Below are 25,066 nucleotides of genomic sequence, written 5' to 3'. Positions count from 1 at the left end.
GTAGTCACCAAATAAAGGATGACAGCCTCAGCCACACAGCGCACCCCATCGCGGCAGGCTCCCTACCTGGACCCTCCACTTCCAACCACAAATCTGGGCTAAGGGCTTTCCTTCCATCCTTTGGTGAATGACTCTCTTTGCTCCTACACGAGTACACAAGGTACCAGGGCCTAACCCATCTCACGGTCCTAGTGAGAGGAGCCAGCCAGGCGTTTCACAGCTGCCATCCACCCTCTTCTTAAGTCCATAAACCTGGGGTGGGTCCCTAAGCTCACAGTGCTCGGCCAGCGCACTACGAGTGCTGGCCCCGGAAGGTGGGAACCGAACATCCCTGCCCAACTCTGGCTAGGTGTGTCTGGGGTGTGGCTTTGGCGGGAAAGCAGCCTCCCGGGTGACCGCCATCGAAGCCCCCGGGAGACTGCCCCGGATTGGCGGCCGCGGTTCTGTCCTTTTGGGGAGCGGCCCTAGAGACGCTTGGTCTTTGGAGTTGCGGCGACCTCCAGCCTGGCGAAGATACAGGGCTGCAGGACCCGGAGGCGCCGCGGCAGCCCGCGGTGGGCTGGGCGGGGCAGAGCAGGGCTACCGCCTCCGCGCGTCCCTCCAGGTCTGGCCACTCCACCCAAGAGCTCAGGGCGCACGGGGGGCAGACCGGGCGCACCCCGGCCGGACTCGCATGGACCTCCCGCGCCGCTGGCTCTTCCGGATGCTGCTGCTCTTCGCGGCCGGCTCCGGGATCCTCCTCACGCTTTACTACTCGGTGCCGCAGCGGTCCCTAGAGCCCCAGGCCCAGGCCAGGTAAGCGCTGCCGGGAGCTGAGCCCGGGCGCGGGGAGAGGGCGCTCTCCGGATGCTCGCAGACACCCTGGGCTGACTCGCAGCGGCGACACGCCTTTTGAAACCGCCTTATAATCTCGTGCCGCCACCTGGACCCGCAGCCTCTGCCCGCCCCGAACACACTGGTGACCCTGCCGTCTTTGGTTAATTTCGTCCAGGCCTAATTAAAAGCTCTCTGTTGTCGCTTTCCTCCTGGATCCACTTTTAGGGTAGAGGCCCAATTCCTCTACTTTCCAACTTTCTCCTGCTCTTCATGTAGGAGGTAGCCAGTCTCTTGCTCCGCTCGCTCTGGGCTCTGAGCTCAGGCCTGCCTGCGTCTGGCTCCCTTTTGTCTGGGCCTATTTGTGTAAGTGGTAACTTTGATAAGCGCCATCTGGGCATGGCCCAGCGAAAAGGCGAACTCCACCTGGGCTAACACAGAGGCCTCTTCCAGATGCATCGAACCTTCCACCAAGTTCCTCCTGCTTTCCAGAAACCTGATAATGTCTTCGGTAGGCTACAGTTCCGGTTAACTGAAGGAGCCTCGCGAGGCGTTAGCTTTATTTCTAGCAGGTACACTGAGGCAGAGCTAGAATGTGGGCTCGGAGGCAGAAGAACCCACACAGCGTCACGCAGACCTCAGCAACCAGCCTTTCTCCTTCTAGCCCCTTTGCTTCTGCACAATTCTCAGCAAAGCTTACTGAGATGAAAACAAAATAAGTATCTAGCGTTTGGCTAAAGGACACAGCTCAGTTGCAAAATAACATGAAAATTGCTTGCAAACAGTTAGCAACACCAAAGCTGGTGACATCCTGCAAAGGTCCTAACATGCTTGACTCCACACGGAGGGTTAGTTACATCGGATTACACTTCAACAAAGCTTCTCTTTCCTTTCCTTTTTTCCTTTTTCTTTTTCTCTTTCTTTCTTTCTTTCTTTCTTTTTCTTTCTTTCTTTTTTTTTTTTTTGAGACAGGGTTTCTCTGTAACAACCCTGGCTGTCCTGGAACTCACAGAGCTCTGCCTGCCTCTGCTGGGATTAAAGGTGTGCACCACCATCACCAGCATCTGGGAACTTTTTATTTTATTTTTTTAAAGTTACTTTTTATAGCCAATATTTTTAAATTAAATTTGTTCTTTGAAAATTCTATATATTGCTTGGGCAGTGGTAACATATGCCTTTAATCCCAGCACTCAGGAGGCAGAAGCAGACAGATCTCAGAGTTCCAGGCCAGCCTGGTCTACAGAGCAAGTTCCAGACAGCCAGGGCTACACAGAGAAACCCTGTCTCCGAAAAAGAAGGAAGGAAGAAGAAAAGGAAACGTCACGCGTGTATATAATGTACTCTAATGACTCTCGCCCTCCCCCTCTTTTGTCCCCCACCACCTCCAGCATTCCTTTCTTCCCCACAAGCCCTTTTGCTTCTTTGCTGTGTTATGAACCCCTGAGTTTAACCAAGGGTCTGTGTGAGCATGGGTGTGGAACAGTCCATTAGAATCTGGTGGGTCTCCAGTGGGTACACAACTGAAGACAATAACTCCCCAGTCTCCAGAATCCATCCATAGTCAAGAATCCTCTTCCTAGGGAGAGGAGGGTTCCAAGAGCCCCTCCCCTACCCACAAGGGACTGTTGGCAGGCCCAGCCTTGTGCAGGCCCAGGGCAGGCAGCTAACTGCAGCTGCTTTGAATTTATGATTGCAATGGCCAAGTCATGCCCAGAAGACGGTATTGCACAGCGTGCCCCACTGGGTTCTTACAGCCTTTCAGCCCTGGATTCTGCAATGTTCCTTCCCTTTAACCTCCATCTGTGCCTCATAGTGTGTGTGCACCTTCACACAGATGAGTGCACACATATCACACACAGCACACATACACATATTATACACACATTTTAAAAAATTAAGTTGAGGGGTTGTAGATTTAGCTCAGTGGTAGAGCGCTTGCCTAGCAAGCACAAGGCCCTGGGTTCAATCCTCAGCTCCAAAAAAAAAAAAAAAAAAAGTCGACTATATTTAGTTTACTTTGTTTGTTGTTTGTTTTGAGACAGTATCACATAAAACTCAAATTTGCTTAAGTAGCTGAGGATAGCCTTGAACTCCTGACCCTCCTGCCTCTGCCTCTAGAGTGCTAGAATTATAACAGGTGCCACCACACCTGATGAATACATTTAGTTTTATAAAAAATAAAAAAAAATATACATTTTTGTGCTTATTTCTCAGGCAGCAAAGTCTTCACAGAGGGGTCCTTTAAGGAGGAGCTCTAGGTAACAGGAAGATTTGGATTCCTGAGAGAGGGCCCGTGAAGTCACCAACCCCAGGGCAGCTAGGAAGTACCATTTAGGCCTGGAGTGAGGGGTGGGGTTCAGGAGAGTCCCCAATGTCGTCACCCCATCTCAGGCACTTTCACCTTGCTGTCCCAAGTCTGTGAGTCTGGCAGTTCCTGTGTGAGTTCACAAGCCTTGCCTAATAGAGTCACCAGAGAGTGGGGGAGAGGGTGGGGGGCGTGGAATCGGTCATAATCTCAGGACCGGCATGGTGTGCGTGTTTGCTAGGCTCCTTCCAAACTGCCTAAGCTCAGTGCAACCAGGTCTCAGCTCCTTAGAGGAGGGAGGAGCCATGGGATTATAGGGGTGGACATCTGGCTAGTGGAGGAGGGGGCAGTCATCATCCCTGCTTGAACCCCTTCAGGATCTTACTAGAAACCTGAGAAACCAGAGGAGGCACTGCCTCAGTGGGCTCAGCATCTACAGTAGACCTGTGCTTCCCTGGCAAAACTCCCAGCCCCAGGTCCTCCGCAGCACCCCTGCTTCTCTGATGCTGCTGGGGTATGGGTGATGAAGGAGGGGGCACCTGGCCACCAGGGGCTTCTTCCTTTCTTTCCCCTCTGCCCAGGGCCTCATAGCACCCTTTTGCCTCCCTTTAGAAGACACTGGTAGAGAGGTATAAGAACCTCGACTTTCTCCCTTAGGAACAATGGCTGGCATTTAGAGACCTTTTCATATGGGATAATTGAGCTGTTCTCTTGGGCCCCTTCCAACAATCAGGTGAGCCAAGTATTGGTGAACAGAGACGGAGACTGAGGTTTCCAGAGAGTCCTGTATGCAAACCCTAAGAGTTGGCCTTTCAAGCCACATTGCACCCTTCCCCAGGACGGAGCTGCAGAACCGAGGGCATACACCGCTGGAGGAAAGGCATCCCCTCATCTCATCCCTAACAACTGCCCCTTGGGCTTTTGTTGTTGCTACTTGCTCTGTGGCATGAGACTTCATCATCAACCTGAAGCTGGCTTCAAATCTCTGTAGTAGAGGGTAGCCTTGAACTCTTGATCCTTCTGCCTCAGTCTCCTAAATACTGGGATCAAGGGCATGCATTGCAACATTCATCCCGGGGGCTTTGGCAAGAGCCCCCTCAGATAGTCACAATTCCAGGGACTTCTTGTTTTATATCTTCATATTTTAACCATCGCTATTGCTATAAACTCCATTTTCTGCCCCTTGCTGAGAGACTTGCTGAGTTTCTTCCTTTGTGTAGCTTGGTAGAACATAGATAGTTGAGAGACGGTATAGGTTGTGCATCTAAAGAGGGGGTCGTGGTCCAGAATAAGTATGGAAGAAAGATCAAAGGAGTAAACACCTGGGCTGGGGACTTAGCTCAGAGGTAGAGCGCTCGCCTAGCAAGCACAAGGCCCTGGGTTCGATCCTCAGCCCCCCGCCCCCCAAAAGGAGTAAACATCCTGGGAACCCTGGCATTTTGTCAGCCTCAGAGCTGAGGAAATCAGTCTAGAAGCTTAAGGTGCTGGTTGAACCCCACTTTACTTCTGCCTTTTCCCCCCAGGAACATCATGTCATCTCGAGCAATCTTTGAGCCCAAGGCATCAAATTCCAAAAGCAGAAAGGTACAGTGGTCCACCACTCTGGGGCAGTTTGAGCATCTTCTAGCTCTGAGGGGAGGAGAGAAGAAAACAAGCAAGAACATTCTGAGGCTTCTGGGTCTAATCTGCACCGAGATAAACATCCATCTCCTGAGGCATCTTAGACCTGGCCACTAGTGTTTCCTGTATCTCAGCAGAAAATAGTGGATAGATAAGTAGCCCTGTGGTGTATCTGGAACCCAGCAGGGAGGTTCTTGGAAGTCTTAAAATTGTGTCCTTTTAACTATGTGTCTGAATATGTGTGTGTGTGTGTGTGTGTGTGTGTGTGTGTGTGTGTGTGTGTGCGTGCATGTGAGTGCAGGTGCTATCGAGGATACAGGCAGCAGAACCCCCCAGAGTTGGAGTTATAGCCAGTTGTAGGTGCTGGGAACTGAACTCAGGTCCTCTGCAAGAGCAGGATGTGCTCTCATCAGGGAGTCATCTCCCCAGCTCCCTCAAATTTCCCTTTTTAAACGTTAATTTTATTCATTAGTAGTATGTGTTTGCTTATGTGTGTATGCTCCAAGTGTATGCAGGTACCCCAAAAGCATAGGATCCCCTAGAACTGGGATTATGGGCAGTTGTGAGCCACCCAGTGTGGATGCAGGGAATTGAACCCTGGTCCTCTACCAGAGCAATGTATGCTCTTAACCATCTGGCTGTCTCTCCAGCTGCTTAGAACTGTATCTTTGTGTTGAATGGATTCTTTATTCTTCCGAATGTCTGCTTTTGAGAAGCCATGTTTCACTTGCTTACTGAGGAGTAAATGCCAAGCTCTGGGGTAATGCCCCATGTTTGGCTCAGGGGTCTTAGATCTTCAGGACTCTGGTCCAGAGCCCTGAGTAGTAGCTAGATGCCTGATGTGCCACACAGCACTTCATTCTCAAGTTTCAGGTAAACAGCAAATAGAAGTTTTCCAGGGGGCAAACTGAGCCACAGAGCAGTGAGGGGCCTTACCCAGGACCACCCAACAGTAATCGGGGCCATTGGGTTGGGAGCCCCGATCTGACCCCAGAACTGGCCACACACTGGGTGATGTATGGAACTTCTCTGCTACCCCAGCTCCTTATACTGGTTAAATTGGGAGATGTTTGTTTCTTTTATGGAATAATATAGGCTTAAGCACTGTTTTCAGTACACAAGAGATTAGACTTGAACATGTTAACTGAGGTTTTAGGGGCATAGGAGAAAAGGCATCCATGTGTTTAAGAGTTTGGATATAGTCCAGGCATCCAGAGACAGTACAGTGGTCTGATCTGGTCAGGTGATGAGGAAACCTGTGTGTGGAACAGGTCATGGGCACACTGAGCTGAAGAGACTATAGGCATCTTGAGTGCGTGGGCCAGGGCATCTTTAAGTTTCCAATGGGTATTCTACTTGGTGCTGATTAACACATAGTCCCAGCTAGTTTCAAACAGGCATTGCTGTGGCTTTTGAACATGTGTGGCAAGGTGTTCTATGATAGAGATGATCCCATTCTAATGTCTGAGGTACCCAGAGACCAAAGAAAGGAAGGCAGAAAGACCGAGGGCTTCACAGAACATCTTTGATTAGAGGAGTTACTGATGGAAGTGAGGTCCTGGGAAGCAAGCGCCAGGCCCGCTGGATTCCCACACTTTGGACCAGAAAGAGGGATTTATTTGTGGCTTCGAACAAAAGTGACTTCATCTCTGCAATGTGCCTGGTTTTCATAAGGAAATATTGAAGCATTAGTTGTATCCATCTGTCTGCTGATGAGGACACTAGATAAAGGCAGAATGTGCACCCAACTGAACTGAACTATGCTGAACTACACAAAACCACCCATCGACTTCACAACCTGTGTTGGGGGCCACCCACTTACACTGTTATTACAACTTTCCTTCTGATGCAGATGAACCCCTTTCTGCCATTTCATTGAACTTTACTAACTGCTCTTAACCTTTGGACACCAGTGTCCACAAGCAAACCTCCAGTCTTTCCAAGGGAAGGTACTGTGGTTTAGGCAGAAGTCATGTATTCCTTGGCCATGGGACATGGCACAATCTGACTTTCTTGCATCCGTGTGTGTGTGTGTGTGTGTGTGTGTGTGTGTGTGTGTGTGTGTGTCTGTGTGTGTCTTTGCTTTAATGCACCATTAGCAACGTTCTTGAATGTTATGCCACTCATCTCATCTCCCCATATGCCCTGTGGTTTGGATTGCAGCACTTTTGCATAGTGTGGGATGCTCATATGTTGCATGATAGCAGAAACCACTGTCTGACCATTTCCTGCTCTGTCCTTTGATCAACGGCTTAACAAAGAAGCTTATTCAGAAGTAACAGAGCTCCACCCCACCCCCACACCAAGGCTGTGTGAGACTCAATACTGTGGGAAAGCAGGGGATTAGAATGGGGCAGCTAGGAACCTCACTCTCCTGAAGGGCCCTGTTTCCTGGGGCTCCCAGAACTCGGCACGGGGTAGGTGACTTAAAACAATGGTGGCTGGGGGTGGAGAGACTGCTCAGTGGTTAAGAGCATGCTCTGCTTTTGCAGGGGACCCAAGTTTGATCTGCGTCCCCCATATCAAGCAGTTCATTCACAACCTCCTAGAACCCCAACTCTGGGGATTTGGTGCCTCTGGTCCCTGTCACAGCTGCTCTCACATGCATAAACACACATGTGCATCATTTAAAAAAAAATCAACTTTCCACAGGTTCTGAATGCCAGAGAACCAATATCACATCAGGGGGCCATATTTCACCTGGGGCTCTAAAAATACCTCCCTTGCCTTCCTCTGTCTTCTGGCATCTCCAGGATGTCTTCGGCATCCATCCCTGCATGGCCTCCATTTTTCACAAGGCCTCATCATCAGGTGGCTGGTTGATGGATTTAGGGCTAGCCTAAGCCCATAAAACCCCATTCTGATGGCATTCACCAACACCTTATTTCCAAGCAAGGTCAATGTTTTTTAGCTTTTCTATTGTGACAAGCACATGAGAAAAAAACTTCCAAGGAAGAACAGCTATGTTGGCTCATGGTTTCAGTCACTTGGATCCACTGTTTCTGAAAGCAGAGCATCATGGGAGACAACAGATGGTTAATAGAGTTATTTACATCATGGCAGCCAGTACACAGGGTGAGAGAACACAAGGGGACCCCGGGACAAGATATAGCCCCCAAAAACATGTTGCAGTGACCAACTTCCTCCAGTGAGGCTTCACTGCAGAAGTTTCTACCACTTCCCCATGATGCCATCAAATTATATCATCATCATCATCATCATAGTGTTTTGAGACAGGGTCTTTCAGTATTTCTGGCTATCCTGGAACTCAATATTTAGGCCAGGCTGACCAAGAAATCACAGAGATCCACCTGCCTCTGCATTGGGAGTTCTGGGATTAAAGATGTGCGCCATGCCAGGCTGTCATCAGATTACTAACCCACGTATGGTGATAAAGGCAGAACCCTTGTGGTCCAGTTGCTTTTCAGTGACTGGCTCCATCACCTGAGGACAAAAGCCACCTGAATGGCACATCATGTCCTAACCATCACAGAGGTGCTTGGTAGACGTGAGTGCTGGGGGCTGGAAAAAGCAGCCAAGGGAAGGAGGGTGGGTGCCATTCTTCCCAGTGCTCTCATTTCACAGGGAGGTTCCCTTGGAGGTACGACTTCCATGAGGCTGATAGAGTCGAAATCCAGGCTGTACTCACTGGTTGCAAAGCACCCAAAGTTTGCCCAAGTGTGAGCTGAAGGAGTATGAAGCCAGCTCCACTGAAACATGGACATGTGGTATCTGGACAAGGAAGGGCTGGGCAGGCTAAATCCAGAAAGTTCCCTGACCCCACCAGGCTGCTAGATCACAGGCTATTTCAGCTGAAAGATCCAGGGATGGCCCCTTCTGGGGGGAAAAAGGAGGCTAGCTCCTCCTTCTGAATTCTCCTGGGAGGTCTGTAGGCTTCCGGGAGACACACTCTGGCCCCTACCTGACAGGCTTAGCCCTCTCCTCTTCTCAGTCACAGAGCCAGCTTTGCCAACACCCACTTTCCCTGGCCGTTCAGAAGGACCAACACTTCCGGGGCCTGTTTGACTTCTCCACCTCAGTGCTGTTGTGGGCCGGCCTCTTCACCCAAGAGCTCTGGAACAATCTGAGCCAGCACAAAGTCCCCTATGGGTGGCAGGGGCTCCCCCGTGAAGGTAACCCACTACCTGCTGCTTCTCCCCGCCTTCTGCCGCCTGCCTCAGCCAGCCCCTTCTTCCCACTGTGTTCCAGCCCAGGCTGCTTTCACAGCATCCATGGGGCGCTTGGTGGGCTTGGTGTGGCTCCTGCTTCTCTTTCTCCTCCTTCATCCAGTCACCCAGGACTAAGCTGAGATTCGCTTGCTCAGGGCTCTCACCATCTTGGGGTCTCCCAGCATGGAAAATGTCCAATGTTTAATGATAGTCTGATATCAGAGGCTTAGGAGCCTTCGCTTATTGCCGAAACTGCCACACTCAGGTCGACCCCACGCCTTGGATTCTTTTCTTTTGGAGCGTACACAGACTTAGAAAACTAGTTATTCAAGATATCCAGGCCACCCAGGTTCCCCCTATCCTTTGCTCCATCCCCCCACAGACACTGACTCCCACACTCCCCCCATCCTCTGTACTTTCTGGCTCTCTATAACATATGTCCCAAGCCGGACAGTCTTGGGAAAGCCTAGCAACAGCCGGCTTCTCATAGTTCTCCCTTGTCCTCACCCACAGCTATCATCTCTACCCTGAGACTTCTCGACAATCCCAAGAGCGCAGAGCTGTTTGATACTTCCAAACCGCTAAGCTGTATTCGGTGTGCCGTGGTGGGTAACGGAGGCATTCTGAACGGGTCCCGTCAGGGTCAGAAAATCGATGCCCATGACTATGTGTTCAGGTAATGAGGGCAGGGGCCAGACAGCTGGGTGAACAACATCTGCCCCCAGGCCAGGGCCAAGGCAGTTGCCAGCCTGAGGCAGCTCAGCAGTTAGGTTGGGCAGATGGCTGGTCTAGACCAACAGTTCTCAACCTGTGGGTCGTGACCCCTTTGGGGAGGTCAAACGACCCTTTCACAGGGGTCACCTAAGACCATTGGAAAATACATATATTTACATTACTGTTCATAACATAGTAAAATTACTTTTATGAAGTAGCAACAAAACTTTTATGGTTGGGAGGGTCACCACATGAGGAACTGTATTAAAGGGCCATGGCATTAGGAAGGTTGAGAACCACTGGTTTAAACCAAGGATCAGCCAACCCTGAAGACAGAGCACAAGTGCCCAGTGTGAAGAAACCTGGGAGGAAGGGTCCTCAGGGCCAGATTTACCCATTCAGAGAGCATCCCTTGAGGAGAAGTGAGGACCGCAAACAGGTATTCTCATGGGCAGGGGAGTGGTACAAACAAGCAAGAGGGATGGGGACAGGTGAGGCAGTGCCATGGAGAGGGGAGTAAACCAGATGACACAGAGCAGCCACAAAGACACTGATGGGCTTCTGCTGGGACCAGACTCAATGGAGCAGTGATCAAAGACTTTGAACATGACGTGGGCACCAAGACCTCCTTCTATGGTTTTACCGTGAACACCATGAAGAATTCCCTCATCTCCTACTCCAACCTGGGCTTCACCTCTGTGCCACAAGGGCAGGTGAGGCCAGGAATGGGTGAACCATGGTGGCTGACAGTGGGCGTTGTCTTCTTAGGACCTCTTGTATGGGGTGGGCTTTGGGATTCACAGGCACTGTCCAATGGATGGATAGGTAGTGTTAAAACCTTGGCCACCTACTGGGCATGGTGGTGCACGCCTTTAATCTCAGCACTCCCTATAGGCAGAGGCAGGTGGATCTCTGTGAGTTCCAGGACAGCCAGGGCTACATAGAGAGACCCTGTCTCAAACAACAAAATGAAAAGATCTCAGCCACATGAGGCAGACATTAGAGTTAAAGGCAGATCTACTGGAGATTTCCCCATTCTTTCCAGTGGCTGGGGGCTGCCTCTTGAGCATGGAAGAGGAAGGATTAATATGTGCTGGATACAGATGGATGACTTGTGAACCCCACTTCACTGGGGAGCAGACTAAAGACTGGAGTCCTTCCATGCAGCAAGTTAGCAGAAAACCCAATGTTCAAACCTAGACTGCCCACCCCAGAGTTCCCTTATCTATGCACAGTGCAAGGGCATTTATTGGGTACTTCCTCTGTTCCTAAAATGTCACAGGGTGTGAACATGAGTGTCACGGTTGCTGTGTGTGGGATCATCATACCTGTCTGCAGATGGCTGAGTTAAGGGCTACTGTGAGGTCACCAGGCATGGCGGTACACACATGCAGTCCCAGCACATGGATCACAGGGGCAGAGAAAGCGGTGTGTGTGGTGTGTGTGTGTGTGTGTGTGTGTGTGTGTGTGTGTGTGTGTGTATTTATTATTTATTATGTATACAGTGTTCTGCCTGCCTGTGTCCTTGCAGGCCAGAAGAGGGCACCAGGTCACGTTACAGGTGGTTGTGAGCCACCATGTGGGTGCTGGGAACTGAACCCAGGTCCTCTGGAAGAGCAGCCAGTGCTCTTAACTGCTGAGCCGTCTCTCCAGCCCCTCTGTGTAATTTTTTAGGTCAGCCAGGTCTACACAGTGAGCCTTTGTCTCTAGCAGGGGAAAATGCTGAGAGGTTTGAGAATATGGGTCCAAAAACATTTGGCGAGAATTGCCCAGATCTAGGGCCCTTGGAGATATTTCCATCTCCCCACACTACCTACCAAAAGAATGATGTGTGACATCTTAGACTCTCATCAGGGCTCCGTGTAGGAAATAGAGGTTCAAAGCAGTTCATGCATTGTCCCAGCTAGTGCCCGAGCCAGCCTGGGGTCCTCCCTCCACACTTGCTGTTATGCCACGTTTTCTGCCTTGAGCTCTCTAGATGCCACATGCAGGGTGAGAGAGATCTGGGTAAGGGGTTCTATGGGCCTAGGAGGGGAGGGGCCATGTTTTTAGAAGCTTCTGCCTTGGATCAGGACATTCAGGAGTGTCTAGATTGTCTAGACACAATGCATGTTATCTATGCACTGAGTCCTCACTGTAGAAGTTATTAGTTCATAAGAGAACAAAATGTGGCCATTATACTTCTGTGGGGTCTGTCCCCCCACCCTTAAATGCTAAGCCTTTATCATCTCGTAGAGCCAATGTGTCAGGAATGTGGGAGTGGCTTATCAAGTAGTTCTAGCTCAGGCTCATTCAGGCCATGGACTGCTTCCATTTGAAGGTAGAAGTAGGGCTGGGGTCAAGATGGCCATGTACGGTTTATTCCACCTGGGCCTTCTAGAGTCCCCATGGCACGATGGCCAACTTGTCCCAGATTGAGGAATCCAGAGAGAGCAAGGAAGCCAAGCACCTTTTATGACCATCTTCAAGATCTTATGTGTGTTTTGCCAGCATGTATGTCTGTGCACCATGTACATGGTTGGCGCTCACAGAGGCCAGAAGAGGGCGTTGATCCCCTGGAACTGGCGTGATGGATGGTTATAAACCACCATGTGGATACTGGGAACTGACCCTGGTTCTCTGGAAGAAGAGCCGGTGTTCTGAGCCACTGAGCCATCTCTCCAGCCCTCTGTTTTCTAGTTTTAGAGTCCAGCAGGAGGGGCAGGAGGCAGAAAGATCAGGACTTCCTTGTGTGCATTGGGAGTTTGAGACCCTGTCTCCAAAAAACAAAAACACAGAGATCTTAGGCATTAGTCACAAAGTCTAGCCAATCATCAAGGGATCGGCAATGCTCACGAGCTTGGGTGGCAGGATGAGGCCGAGGACAGTTTCCCCTGGAGCTGAACGTGGCCTTGTCTGGTACCCTGGCAGGGCCTGCAATACATCTTCATCCCTGCAAGCATCCGTGAATACTTGATGCTGAGATCTGCCATCCTGGGTGTGCCTGTCCCGGAGGGCCCCGATAAAGGGGACAGGTGAGCAGCTGACTCCCCCCTTGTTCCAAGGACCTATGGTTGGATAGAGAAGCTAGCTGATGGCTCATTAGCCCTGGCTATGGTATGAGAAGCTGTGTAAAAGGAAGAGAAAAATCTCTCTCAACATTCAATAGTCCCTAATTATTCAGCATAATTTAGCACTGTGGATTGTGCTCTGGCTGACAGTGGGTGCCATCCTCTGAGGACCCTTGGGTAGAGCAGGACACAAGGCTCAGAGAACTCTGTCCAGTGGATGAAGAGGTAATGCTTGGCCACCTGAAGTGTTGACATTAAAGCTGAAGGCAGATTTGGCAGGGTTGGCATTCTTTCAGGTGATTAGGGCCCAGGTAGCCATACAGCTTCCCTGCTGGATGAGAGGTAGTCTGTTTGAGGGGGGTGAGCAGGCCTGGCCCCTCAGCTCTGGGCTGCTGTCCCAGCTGTTCTGCTGGAGGACAGACACACAGCAGGGGCAGCTGGCCCATTGAGCACACTGCTCTGGAAACTAAGATCTGGAGCCAGTGTCCATGTCACAGATCCTAGCAGGTAGGCAGCCTCCCCAGAGCTCTGCCTAGGAGCCAAGAACACTGGGTCCCCAGGCTCAGTCCAAGAGAAGTGGGAACAAAGAGTGCCATGTCCTCTCAACACCTTCCTGGATGTCAGGCCGAGTTCAGCTCTTCTGATCCATGTCTAAGCCCAGGTGTGAACCTGCTCTCTGCCTTCTCAATGTCTTGTGCCTCAGAAACCTAGGCCACTACTGTGGCCAGATGACCAAACCCTTCTCACGGCCCGGGACAAGTGACCCACTCTCCCAAAGGGCAGCTTTCTTGATGAGTTTAATGATAGAAATCAGGCCAGCCCCTTCTGGGTGCCCCACCCCCACCTTGTGATTACCTAACAATTGCTCCCTGGCGATGTTGCTATAGGTCATGAGAACTGAGGATGGGTTCTGGGCCGCTCTGGGAGTGGGCTCTTAGGGGAACTGCCTCAGAGTCCCCGGGTGGACATAAGCCTCCCTAACACCAATGAGCTCCCCCTCCCACACCCCAGCTCCATCCCCAACCCAGTCCCCATCCCAATCCCGATCTAACCACGCTGATAATACTATCAACCAGCAGCCCCCCCCTAGCTCTGGAGGCTCAGCCCCTTCCCCTTCCCCCCCCCGGGGGACTTCTTCCCGCCCAACCTCTCATAACCCCACCCCAGCTACCTCTCAGCCTTCCTCCCGAGCTTCCTCCCAGTCTCCTAGTCCTCATATCCAACATGGGTCACGAGGGTCTACTCAAGTCCCTACCCCTCCAGCCTCCAAATCCCCCTCCCAGACAGGATTAAAAGTCCTCTCTCGAAACCCTTCCCTGACACCCTCAGTGCCCATGACCAGGTCCCCTTCCCACAGCCCTGCCAACTCGGCCTCCTACATCGGGCCCACCCGCAACATCCCTTCCTACATTGCCCCCTATGTGCCTCGCTTCATGAAAGAGCCCCCCTATTTCCAGCCCCCTACAGTACCTCTTCCGCAAAATCGGTGCTTCCCCTGTCCCTTTCCCTGCCAGAGCCAGGAATCCAGGCAGCCTCCGCCACCGCCACCGCCTGACTCTTTCTACTTCCCGCTCCTTCCCCCCCCCCCTCACCTCCCCCAGGTGAACTGCTCCTACCCCACACCTCCAGCCCTGTTCATACCCCCATCCTCCCTCTCCTATACTCCACCAGTGGACGTCCTGCTGAAGGGGAAGCCACACGTGGTACCTTCGGTGCTACCAGCTACCTTCTACACCCCCTTCTCCCGCTTCTACTCCCAGCCCAGGCCCCACCGCTACCACCGGCGGTTAACACTCCCCTCGCTCTCCCTTCAATACGATGGTTCTGGACGCTCTGTCCACTTCTATCGTGGGTCCTAGGCCTCACACCTATTTTGGACCAGAAACCTCTGCCAGTAAATTCAAGCTCCTGCATCCAGACTTCATCCGCTACCTGACAGAGAGGTATGGGGGATGGGGATAGGGTGGGGAGACGGGAGTTCCTACTTTCCCTTTTCACAGCTATCCCCCGTGTTTCTAGTGCCTTCAGCTGGGTCTCATTCCCTATACACTGGGACAGCACCCCCGTACTGAGTGCCATGTGCCCATCAGCCTGAGCTGACTTCTCCCCCCACTCAGTGCCTCCATGCCTCCCTTCTTGGGTGGTGGTTCTCAGTAGGTTAGGTTGGATATTTGGTTGTCAGGATACAGTTTGGGTTGTCATGGAGGGCATGACATTAGTAGGTAGAAGCCAAACATCCTTCAGGCACAGGTCCAGCAGTGGTGCCCAACGCTACCCATCCTACAGCTGAGAAACACGCTGTACAACACAAAGGCTAACATCTCAACAAAGTGGTTGATGCAGTGGGTGGAGAGAGGCCAGCGAAGCTCTGTGAGCTTGAGTGACCTGCCCAGTCAAGCTTTAGACATAAACCCAGGTCTGAGGTCAGCACCTGTGGGTATATCACCAGTGAACCCAGAGCTAGGATCTGAGCGAGCTCCCTGCTCATCCAGGATTCCTGCTGGTCCAGTTGTGTGGGGGAGAGAAACCTGGGTCTCAGGTTAAATAAGGAGGCCACCCGTATGTGCCCAGACATTGAAGATACTGGGGTGGGAGACAACAGTTGTAGGATGGGGGGGGTGTCTTACCCCATAAGATGTTTACTTCATCCTAAAATCTTCACACTTAAATCACTTGAGTGTTCACGAAGTAGAGAGGTGGAGTAGAATCTACGGCCTGTTTGGGTGGGTAGCCTAGGCTAACACTCACTTCAGCTGTGGCAGTGGACACCTAAATGTCCTTCTCAGGTCATTTGTGAATCTCTGTGGGGAGGCTGGGCAGGGAGAGAAACATGCAAGCAGGAGAACATGGAGGTTAGGATGTGGCCTTAGCATCATCTCCTCTCCACTTTGTTTTCTTCAAGTGTGCCAGGCTAGCCGGCCTGAGTGTCGGGGTTCTGCTGTCCCCGCCTCCTATCTCACCATAGACAACTGGGATTGCAGAACTGTGCCCAGCTGTACGTGGCTGCTGGGGGTCCAGATCGGGGTCTTCAAGCTTGTGTGAAAAGAGTATTACTCAACTGTTCTACTAGCCCCTTCTCAGGATTTAAAGCTTCTGATGTCCTTCCAGGTTTTTGAAATCCAAGTTACTAAACACACATTTTGGAGACATGTATATGCCCACTACAGGAGCACTCATGCTGCTGACAGCCTTGCATACCTGTGACCAGGTAGGTGGTGGGCTCCAGGAGCCATGGCAGCACAGCACGGCTGTCAACAGAACTCCCTGTGGCCCACTAGTCCTTCCCAAGGCTAGCCACCCACAAGTGGGACTCAGCAGCAGACAGGATTCCCCAGTAGCAGGAGTGCCCATCTACCTGCTTACTCCCATCATCCAGGAGGGTCTGATCTGGGTCAGCCCCGCTTCACTGACACCCTCCTGCCCGGCTTCAGTTTTTACTCTACATGGTGTTTAAGCTGATATGAGTCAGACAGCTCTTCTAGCTGGGGACAGCCTAGAGCTTGCATGGACAGCAGGTTCAGCCTTCCATATGTGGAAAATCGGAAACTCTGGTAAAAGGTGATGTGTAAGGAGGCAGAGAGGTTGAGTGGCAGCTCTCAAAGGCAAGCTGTGGATGCAGATGAAGCAAGCATGAGGCCCGAGGTTCATTCAATCCTTAGTACGGAAGCCAGACAGCACCCTGGCCCTGTCCATTTTACCTATTTTAATTCTGGTGTCCCAACTATAGTCACTGTAGACTTCCTCCATCCTTGAACTTCAAGATCATGACGCCTGGGTCATACTTAAGTTCCAACCCCAGCTCTGCCACTGTCTGAATGGGGACACTTGCAATTACCAATTACCCACTTTGTTCGATGGGGTTAAGATTCACCTTGTTAGAATGTGTACACAGTACAGTACGCATGTTGAGCTATCTGCACCCTCATCTTCACAAGGGAACTGCTTGGGGACAGGCACACTATTTCAAGTCCCTTCACTTGCGAATGGCTCAATAAATGCTAACCTTGACTGTCCTTGCCCAGGTCAGTGCCTATGGATTCATCACAAGCAACTACCAGAAATACTCAGACCACTATTTCGAACGAGAAAAGAAACCAGTGATATTCTACGCAAACCACGATCTGTCCCTGGAAGCCTCGCTGTGGAAGAGTCTGCACAACGCTGGCATCCTTTGGCTGTACCAGCGTTGACCCCAAAGTACCGATTTCTTTGCTTCAAAAGCACTTTTTTTGACCTTTCAACCCTTGCAAGAGGCATAACTCCCCCAGAGGGTACTGAGACAAGACCCACAGCCATTACGTCACCAGAGCCTGTTCAATGTATGACACCCTTGCCTCAACAACTCTTCTGGCTTTTAGCCAGGGTAGGGCAGACTGCTTTGCAGATTGTTTTAAAATTGAACCTTAACACCCCCAAAATGAGACAGTGATCCTCACCAGCAAAGAGGCTGGTAGTTCAAAGCCAGCACCTGGTTCTGAGCAGCTAGGAACATTAGAACCACTCCAGGCTAACCAGTGTCAAGCAGAAGCCCACTCCTAGCTGAAACCAATGGCATGTCAAGTCCCAAATGCCAAAGCCATTCAACCTGTGAGGACATCTTAAGCTTTCTGAGAACTTGACATTACTGCCTTGTGACAGACAGCAAAAACCAGAGGCAGAATGTAATTTGAGGCTAGCTAATAGGGTAAGTGATGGATGACCATTTTGTCCTTTTTTGTGTGTTGATTAGTTTGGAGGGATGGGTGAGGTGCAGCTCAGGACTGTGACCACCTAGGCACAAGCACCAAGGCCCAGGTTTTAAGCACATCCAGCACCAACGTACGGGAGGCAGTGCACACAAGCTGCCACTACTGACAGTGCTACTGGAGATCTACCACTCCTTGTCACCAACAGGACACCAGACTGACAGACCCTCATCCCCATATCAGAGATTCAATAAACATCAACTGAGGCACTATTGGTGTCATGAGCTTTTGAAAGCCATTTCAGCCTCATCCGACCAAAGTACCCCCCCCCCAAAAAAAACACTGTGGAAGGCTGGGAATGGAGTGGGTATCCCAAGGACTGCTGGCCGGATACCCCAAAGCAGCACACCTACACTGGCCAACTCCCCAAGGACTGACATTTGGCTCTATGGTTTGGAAGAACTGGTGGGGATACTCATCACTACCTAACAACTTTAAAAACCTCTATTCCCAGTGCAGGCAGATGGTCCCAGCCTAGTCTACATGGCCAGCCAGCCAGAGCAAGTAACAGAGCATGTGCCCACCAGTGGCCAACATGGCTCCCACCTGTAATCCTAGAACCGGGGAGGCTGAGACAGGTTCAGTTTGGGGTAGAATGAGCTTAGGCCAGCCTGGGTTTCAGTTATTGGGAAAACCACAGCCACTTGCTACCCTGAGAGCAGGAGTTAGAATGGGGGGTTAAACAGACTGTCAGGAGCCCTGCCAACTAATTTCAGACAGTCCTATGTCATTTCTTCAGACTACCTCAATCTTTTCCAGGACCTCACAGCCGACTGTACTCAAACCCCACTGCCTTGGCAATCCACATTTCCCTGGCACCCTTTGATCTACAGAGCAAACACATTAGCAGTACTTTCATCAATGAACCATTGATTTTTTCTAATGTGCATTGGTGTTTCACCTGCATGTATGTCTGTGAGGGTGTCAGGTACTGGAGTTATATAGACAGTTGTGAGCTGCCATGTGGGCACAGGTCCTCTGGAAGAGTACACATTAACCACTGAGCCATCTCTCCAGTCCCTAACCATTGGGTTTTTTTTTTTTTTTTTTTTTTTGAGACAGGGCTCTTCTGTAGCTTTGGAGGCTGTCCTGGAACTCGCTTTGTAGACTAGGCTGGCCTCGAACTCACAGAGACCCACCTGCCTCTACCTCCCGAGTGCTGGGATAACAGGCATGCGCCACCACCGCCCAATAGTTTTTTTTGTTAAGGCCTATTTTTGTGTGTGGGTGTTTTGCCTGCATGTTGGTCTGTGCATCACTTGCATGCCTGGTTGGTACCCATGATGGCCAGAAAAGGGTATAGCATTCCTTGGGACTAGGATTAGATGGTTGTGAGCCACCATGTGGGTACTGGAACTGAACCCAGGTGTTCTGGAATAGCCATTGCTTTTCAACAGTTATCTCCCCAACCCATCGTCACTGGATTAAGTGAGAGGTATGTTAAGTGGCAAGCAAGTCAACAGAAACTGAGTGTCTGCACGAGGCTCAAGCGTTATTCTAGAACACTCCTCAATCTCACATCCACAACGCTAGTGAGTTAAATTTTATAAAGTTTATTTGTACTTCAAAACAAAGCCCAACCCTGACTTCTCAGGAAATCCACTGTGAGAAATGCTTTTTTTAGACAGGGCACCGGCTGCCTCCCCAGTGCCTCCAGCTGAGCACTCAGTAGCTGCCAGAGGCTTCCCAGGGGACTGCAGTCACTTGACTCTGCTGGCTACTTTTGCAGATCAAACTCCAAGGTCTTCTGATGACACTCTCTGGGCGATTAAGGGCAGTGGCAGGGCACTACAGGGCAATAACCTGGGGGTTAAAAAAAAAAAAGTGAAGCTAACCGCCAGCTAAGTGACTCAAAACTGAAGAATTTGGAAACCAGCACAATCAAGCTGGGGCTCACGCCACTGTCATTGACCAGGTATTCTGTGCACAGGCGGGCACTGTCATGTCAAAGTTCCAATGCAAGCTGATAAACTCGTTCTTTTTTTCTTTTTAAGGAGACAGAAGTTTCTGTTAATGGTCAAAAAAGAACTCCCACGTAGCATGAGGAATATTTACATTCAACTCCCTCCCTCTGGACATGAACCTGAGTCCATGCAGGAGCAAAGCTGGGCAGACCTGCTTCCCTGTAGGCAGTAATCGCAGTCAATCTCACATAAGTGCAGCTACTTTTAGGTGAAGTAAGAAAGCCTGTGCACATGGCCCAGTCAAGCACAAACTGGCCACGGAATCAGGGATTACTAAGGCAGGGACCACCCACCCCAACACTTCTTTCTGGCTCCTCTGGTGCCATCAAGCAGCCTCGACATTTAGCCAAGACCTAAACAGTACCAAGGCCATCAAGGTCCCAGCACCTTCTTTCCTAAATGTCAGGACTGCTGCTGCAGAGGCAAGGGCAGGGTCAGTAGGCAATCTCAAGGCACAAGCTGGCACAGGCATTACATTCCTGTCTCCTTCAAAAGAGCACATTCATTTTCCAGAAATATGACCAACACCCTTGCACTGCACAACAGGAGTGCAAAATGAACCCTGGCAACAGGCCACTTCTAACTCGGGCGAGGGCTTTGCCCTCAGCCTCAGAGCGTCACTCAAGGAGGGGATTATAGGGCAATCAGACCACAGGTTTTGGAAGGCTATCCCAGCAGGGCACACACAGCTGCTTATGGAGCCCACTTGATCCCTTATAAAGCTCGAATTTCTTCAAGGAGCCACACCCCTAAGCCTCAGAACAGAGTATTTTCCCTCAGTTGAAATTTTCAGACAGGGATAACTAACCATCCATCATAGGCTTATGGGCTTTTTTGGAACACAAAATCACAAAGAAGGGCCAGGCATGCTGAGGCATACCTTTAATCCCAGCACTTGGAAGGCAGAAGCAGGTGGACCTCTGGGAGTTTTAGATTAACCAGGTCCCTTATTAAGTCCCAGGCCAGCTGGGACATTATAGTTAAGACTATCTCAAATTAAAGGGGGAAGAAGTTAGAAGGCAATTGCCTTATTTTCACAAGAGCCTCTCACCTTATACAACCCAGAGAAGAAACAAAACCATGTTGAAATCTCCCTGCCACTTAGCAGAGTAAGGGAATCAAAAGCACAGATGCTCCCCGGCCCTCCATCCAGCTGTGTGAGGAAGCACTGCCACCTACCCACAACATTCTGATCTAGGCATTAAGTCGAGGTGCAGGATGGTTACCTGTGTGGCTGCTACAGCATCCCTTTCTGCCCCAGAGATTCAGCCTGCACCTGGTGATAAGGAAACACAAGGTAACTCTAAAGCAACTCACTGGAGAACCACTCAGTCTGCTTATCATCTGGGAAGCTGAGTTTCAGATATACACAATCCACACAGAAAGGCCTCTTGACCTTCAGACAGGGATAACTTTACATCATCATGGACTCAGCTCCCACAGAACTGCCAGCCTTTGAGCATGAGAACTCTTTTAAAAGCTTTTTAAAAAGATGTTTCTATGTGTATGTTTTGACTACATGTACATATGTGCACCATGTGTGTGCCTGGTGTCTAGAGACCAGAAGAGGACATTGGATCCCCTAGAAGTAGAGTTACAGTTGGCTGCTGAAGTGGGTGCTGGGAAATGAACCCAGGTCCTCACCACTGAGCCATCTCTCCAGCCCCCCCCCCCCCCCCCCCCCCGTTTTCAGTTTTTAAAGGCTGAGATTAGAAATCTACCCCAAACTGGGCAGTGATGGCGAATACCTCTACATTAATCCCAGCACTATCAGCCAGCAGGCCCACACCTTTCTTTGGTTAATCTAAAATGCAATTTCACATCAGTATGTGAAGAACAAACTGACGGACAAACACATGTCATGGCACACTCACATACAAAAGAAATATAATCTCTAAGTATGCACAAGGCTCAGGGGCAAAGGTTTGATCTCTACCCCCTCCCTCCCCAAAAAAACCTATATAAAATGCAATTTCTAGAGTTTCTTAACTTCAGCTCTATTGACATGTTGGGTGCATAAGTCCTTATAAGGTTGTCCTGTACCTTGAAGGACAGTCATCCAGCATCAATTAGCTGTCCCCTGGAAGCCAATAGCTGTTTATGTAACTTTGAGCAGAATCCCCTAAGCCTAAGCCTCAGTCTACGTGGCAGCAGAGCAGGGAATATTTTGTGTTCACCAACTTTTTACCTCTTATGAGAGCACTAAGTGAAGAGCAGAGAGGAGACTCCATGTTTCTTCCCTTCTCTGAGGAATCACATCCTGCAACACCTACAACCCCAAATTTAACAGACCAATCCTAGGCAACCACAACCCCAGCAATTCTATGAAGCTCTTAACCACACATAGCATCACCATGAGGATTCTTACGTACCACATCTTATGATGATGTCTCCAGGAGCCAACTCCAATCTAAAAGAGTAATTAAGGCAACAGACTTCATTCTAACAGAAGCAACCTTAAGGCATTTATTCTCAAAATAGGAGTTAAAAAGCTGAGCCTCAGTAAACCACAACTCTTCACAGCTCTTCAGACAGGGATAACTTTAAATCATCCTCGGCTCAACCAAATAACAAATCCCAACCCCTACATCCCAGCCAACCCAAGATCATTTTCCAAGTCTCTCCCCTCCATCCCTGTACACCATGTCATTCATGGTGATTTCGAGAATGCCACTTGGTAGTCCCAAGTTACACTGGCAGACCCTCTCTTCTGCACTTTAGGTAGAAACTCTTACCGAGGTGGACTCATGGTTCAACATACGTTCTTACGGATGAACTTCAGGACTAGCACATGAAGCAGATGCCCACCACCTATCTCCACCTTCGTACTGGTGGCCACACCGGTCCGTTTACGCTTAGGGATCCTGCCACTACTTCTGGGATGGAATCTCCAACTTTGCTTCCCAGCGTCTCAACCGGTGCCAAAGGCATGCCTTCGAAGAAGGGAAAAACATGCCATGTAAAAGTATGGATTTTCAGTTTACAAGCCCTTTATTACCATCTGCAGTCATTAAACAATGTCAAAGGACTACCAGCAGGCACACGGATTCACACTTAATTCTGGAATTAAAACCCCAGGAACCGCATGCTCCACGCATGGCTGGCTGAGGCCCAGGGGGCTGGAAGGCCCAAGTTGGAAGGACCCCCAAGATACAGGAATTCGAAGTCTAAAATGGGCTTCAGCCCTCTTTCACATAAAACTCCTCGCAGTCTGGAAAGCATTTTTTTAAAGACATACTCTCAAGACCATATAAGCCCTTAAATAGCAAAAGAGAGATGCTTGTCCTTGCCACTTCACGTCTGGAGGAGAGGCCATGCATGTCGACAGGACATGGAGAAGGAAAAAAAATATCTCATTCTCCCTCTCCCACTGCTTACCAACACCCAAAGCCCTAGCCTTTTCAGTGAATGCACGGCGCACAGAAACGGCCATAACTTCTGCACACGCGGCGGCGGACCTCGAAAAGAGGGAGGCTGCGCCTGCGCGCAGTCTTCCCCCCCCCCCCCGCCCCAGTCTCGCCAGGACTCTCGCGGTGTTGAGAAAGACCTGATGGGAAATGTAGTTCTAAACCAACTGTTGCCGAGAGCAGGTCGTCTCACCCCAGAGTAAGTGAAGAGAAGGGGTCAGATGGTGACCGTCACCAGGGGGCAGCAGAGCTCCCTGGGGGGGAAGTTTGATTTGTGGAGAACCTCGGCGGCCCCTAGCTAAAGCTGGGGTGGGGAAGAGTGTTCGAGGGCGCAGGGACCGACGAGGAAACTGAGGCTCGTTGTGAATTGCTCTGCGGGTTTTCTCTGGGGTGGAGAGGCGTCCCTTGGATTGCTCGTTAGTGAAGCCCAGGGAGAGTCCCAGGGCTGCTTTTAAGACGGGGGCGAGAGCGGGTGCAGGCGGCAGGGGGCGCTCGAGCCGTAGGGTCCTGCCTGCCTGTGACTTGTCAGGGGACTAGCAGGAAACAGCGGTGAGGGACAGAGCAGCAGGTCCAGACAGCCACCTCCAGAAGCCCGAGGAGTTACCCCAATCCTCGAGTCACCTGACTTCAGTGACAGCCGACCTCGTCCGGCTCCGGTGCTGAAAAGGACTTCAGGACTAGTCAGTATAAGTTCGAGATAATGTTAATAGAGGTACTGAGCGTGAGGATTAGAAGGAGAGGCGCTCAGAAGAATGACATACCCCAGTGTGGGAATGAGGGTTGCGGTTAGTTGCCTTAGCATTAGCCATGTATACTATTTCGGCGGCTCTTGAGTTGCGTCTCAAGCGGTTGCTAGGAGACACCTTCCCACCACTTTCTTGCTCTCTTGATAAGCGAGATACGCATGGTGGCTCCAGAGGGGCTTTGGATGGAACTGTATCTTGAAGCCACTAGGGGTGGCTTAGGGAGGTTTAGTTGTGTCCTCCCCTTGTAAATGTGGTTGGTCTCTGGTGAGAGTCCCAGAAAACTGTAGTTTCGTATCTGGGAAGAGAGAAAAGGCCTTAAGTGGATGGTAATTCATGCTTCTCTGTTAGCAAGAGCCTCCAGCCAGATTCCTGAATGAGGGACCCCTCTCCTTCTCATGTCCCCGAGGTTTTCCATGCCTTTCTGTCCTGCCCGATGTTGAGTGTGTTCTTTAGTCACTATCGTGCCTTCATTTTTTCAGTCAGGCAAAATGGCAAGGCAGGGCCAGAACATACACCTACTTAGAAACGATTTTAAATTTGCAAGATCGGGAGCTTTGTATTCATAACTCTTACCCATTTCTCTGGAATAGGACTCGCTAGCACTTAGCTTGTACCATTTTTATAAATGTGGAAATCTGTTGCTGATACATATTCTTAATGACCATATTTGCTTATATTTCTCTCCTTTAATTTGATTGTGAATGCTTCATGAGCAGGGAGATGTCTCTTAATATTTTCTTAATTTCCTCAGTGCTGGGTTTCGTGTTTGGCTGTCTTCTTACAGAATGTTCCAAGGAAATAACCACTAATTTATTCAGCAAGAACACAGGCCTTTGAATTTGTCTGTCTTACCCTTGAAGACAGATTATTTTGTTTAATACTGAAAGCAAGACTGCCTTTCCCCCTTCACACTAAGATCTTTCGTTTGAGACTTGCAGAGGGAATTCTGAATAATTTGCCCAGAGCTGCTCGTGAAACTTGTGGGCATGTGACCTTCTGCAGATGAGATAATCATGGCAGTTAATACTTTTTGGAATTTGCTGGGTGGCTATTCACTATATCGGGTCCTTTAATCCTCCCAGTCTATGAAGCAGTGTCCCACTGGGACATGAGTAAATCGATCTAACATTGAAGAACTTTCCTTTTACGGGGAAAGGAGACACAAAGGAGGATTTTTATGTCTTAAAAAAAAAAAAAAAAAGTATTGCTGGGCGTGGTGGTGCAGCACTCCACAGGCAGAGGCAGCAGATTTCTGTGTGAGTTCAAGACCAGCCTGGTCTACAGAGTGAGTTCCAGGACAGCTACACAGAAACCCTGTCTCGAGAAAAAAAAAATGTATGTGAACATGTATGCAGGTAGCACAGAGGTCAGAGATCAACTTTGGGTGCCTTTCTCAAACACCCTCAACCTTATTTTTTTTAATCAAAATCTCTCACCAAACCTAGAGCTTGTGGATTTGGCCAGGCTGACACCCCCCCCCTCCCCCGGTCTCCACTTCACCAGAGCTGGAATTATAGGCACATGCCACCGTAC

General features: G+C 50.2%; 1 protein-coding gene, 1 long non-coding RNA gene and 3 other non-coding genes across 6 annotated transcripts; 1 reads left to right on the top strand and 4 right to left on the bottom strand.

The window, feature by feature from the left end:
* The first annotated feature begins 614 nt into the window (after window positions 1–614).
* On the top strand, window positions 615–17,618 carry St6galnac2 (ST6 N-acetylgalactosaminide alpha-2,6-sialyltransferase 2). 2 transcript variants are annotated; one of them, XM_036198320.1, is made up of 9 exons: window positions 615–795; window positions 4,642–4,702; window positions 8,691–8,871; window positions 9,421–9,583; window positions 10,196–10,334; window positions 12,532–12,635; window positions 14,531–14,614; window positions 15,780–15,879; window positions 16,694–17,618. In XM_036198320.1, the coding sequence occupies exons 1-9, from the start codon at window positions 674–676 to the stop codon at window positions 16,859–16,861; spliced, it is 1,122 nt and encodes a 373-aa protein (XP_036054213.1). In that variant the 5' UTR covers window positions 615–673; the 3' UTR covers window positions 16,862–17,618. The 2 variants fall into 2 exon arrangements, with proteins under 2 accessions (XP_036054213.1, XP_036054214.1); XM_036198321.1 differs by lacking the exon at window positions 14,531–14,614.
* Window positions 17,619–18,949: 1,331 nt separating this feature from the next.
* On the bottom strand, window positions 18,950–22,874 carry LOC118589299. The gene is made up of 5 exons (XR_004945656.1): window positions 22,759–22,874; window positions 22,116–22,313; window positions 21,753–21,790; window positions 20,607–20,656; window positions 18,950–19,219 (listed from the first exon to the last, which is right to left on the bottom strand). It is a non-coding gene; the product is annotated as an uncharacterized LOC118589299 (long non-coding RNA).
* On the bottom strand, window positions 20,130–20,206 carry LOC118590510. The gene has a single exon (XR_004945801.1). It is a non-coding gene; the product is annotated as a small nucleolar RNA R38 (small nucleolar RNA).
* LOC118590512 lies at window positions 20,733–20,814 on the bottom strand. The gene has a single exon (XR_004945802.1). It is a non-coding gene; the product is annotated as a small nucleolar RNA R38 (small nucleolar RNA).
* On the bottom strand, window positions 21,873–21,943 carry LOC118590509. The gene has a single exon (XR_004945800.1). It is a non-coding gene; the product is annotated as a small nucleolar RNA R38 (small nucleolar RNA).
* Window positions 22,875–25,066: the final 2,192 nt, after the last annotated feature.

The sequence above is a fragment of the Onychomys torridus genome, chromosome 8, assembly GCF_903995425.1.
Source record: "Onychomys torridus chromosome 8, mOncTor1.1, whole genome shotgun sequence".
NCBI classification, from domain to species: Eukaryota; Metazoa; Chordata; class Mammalia; order Rodentia; family Cricetidae; genus Onychomys; species Onychomys torridus.
Note: the sequence above shows the minus strand (reverse complement) of the source record. Positions and strands in the feature narration are given on the sequence as shown.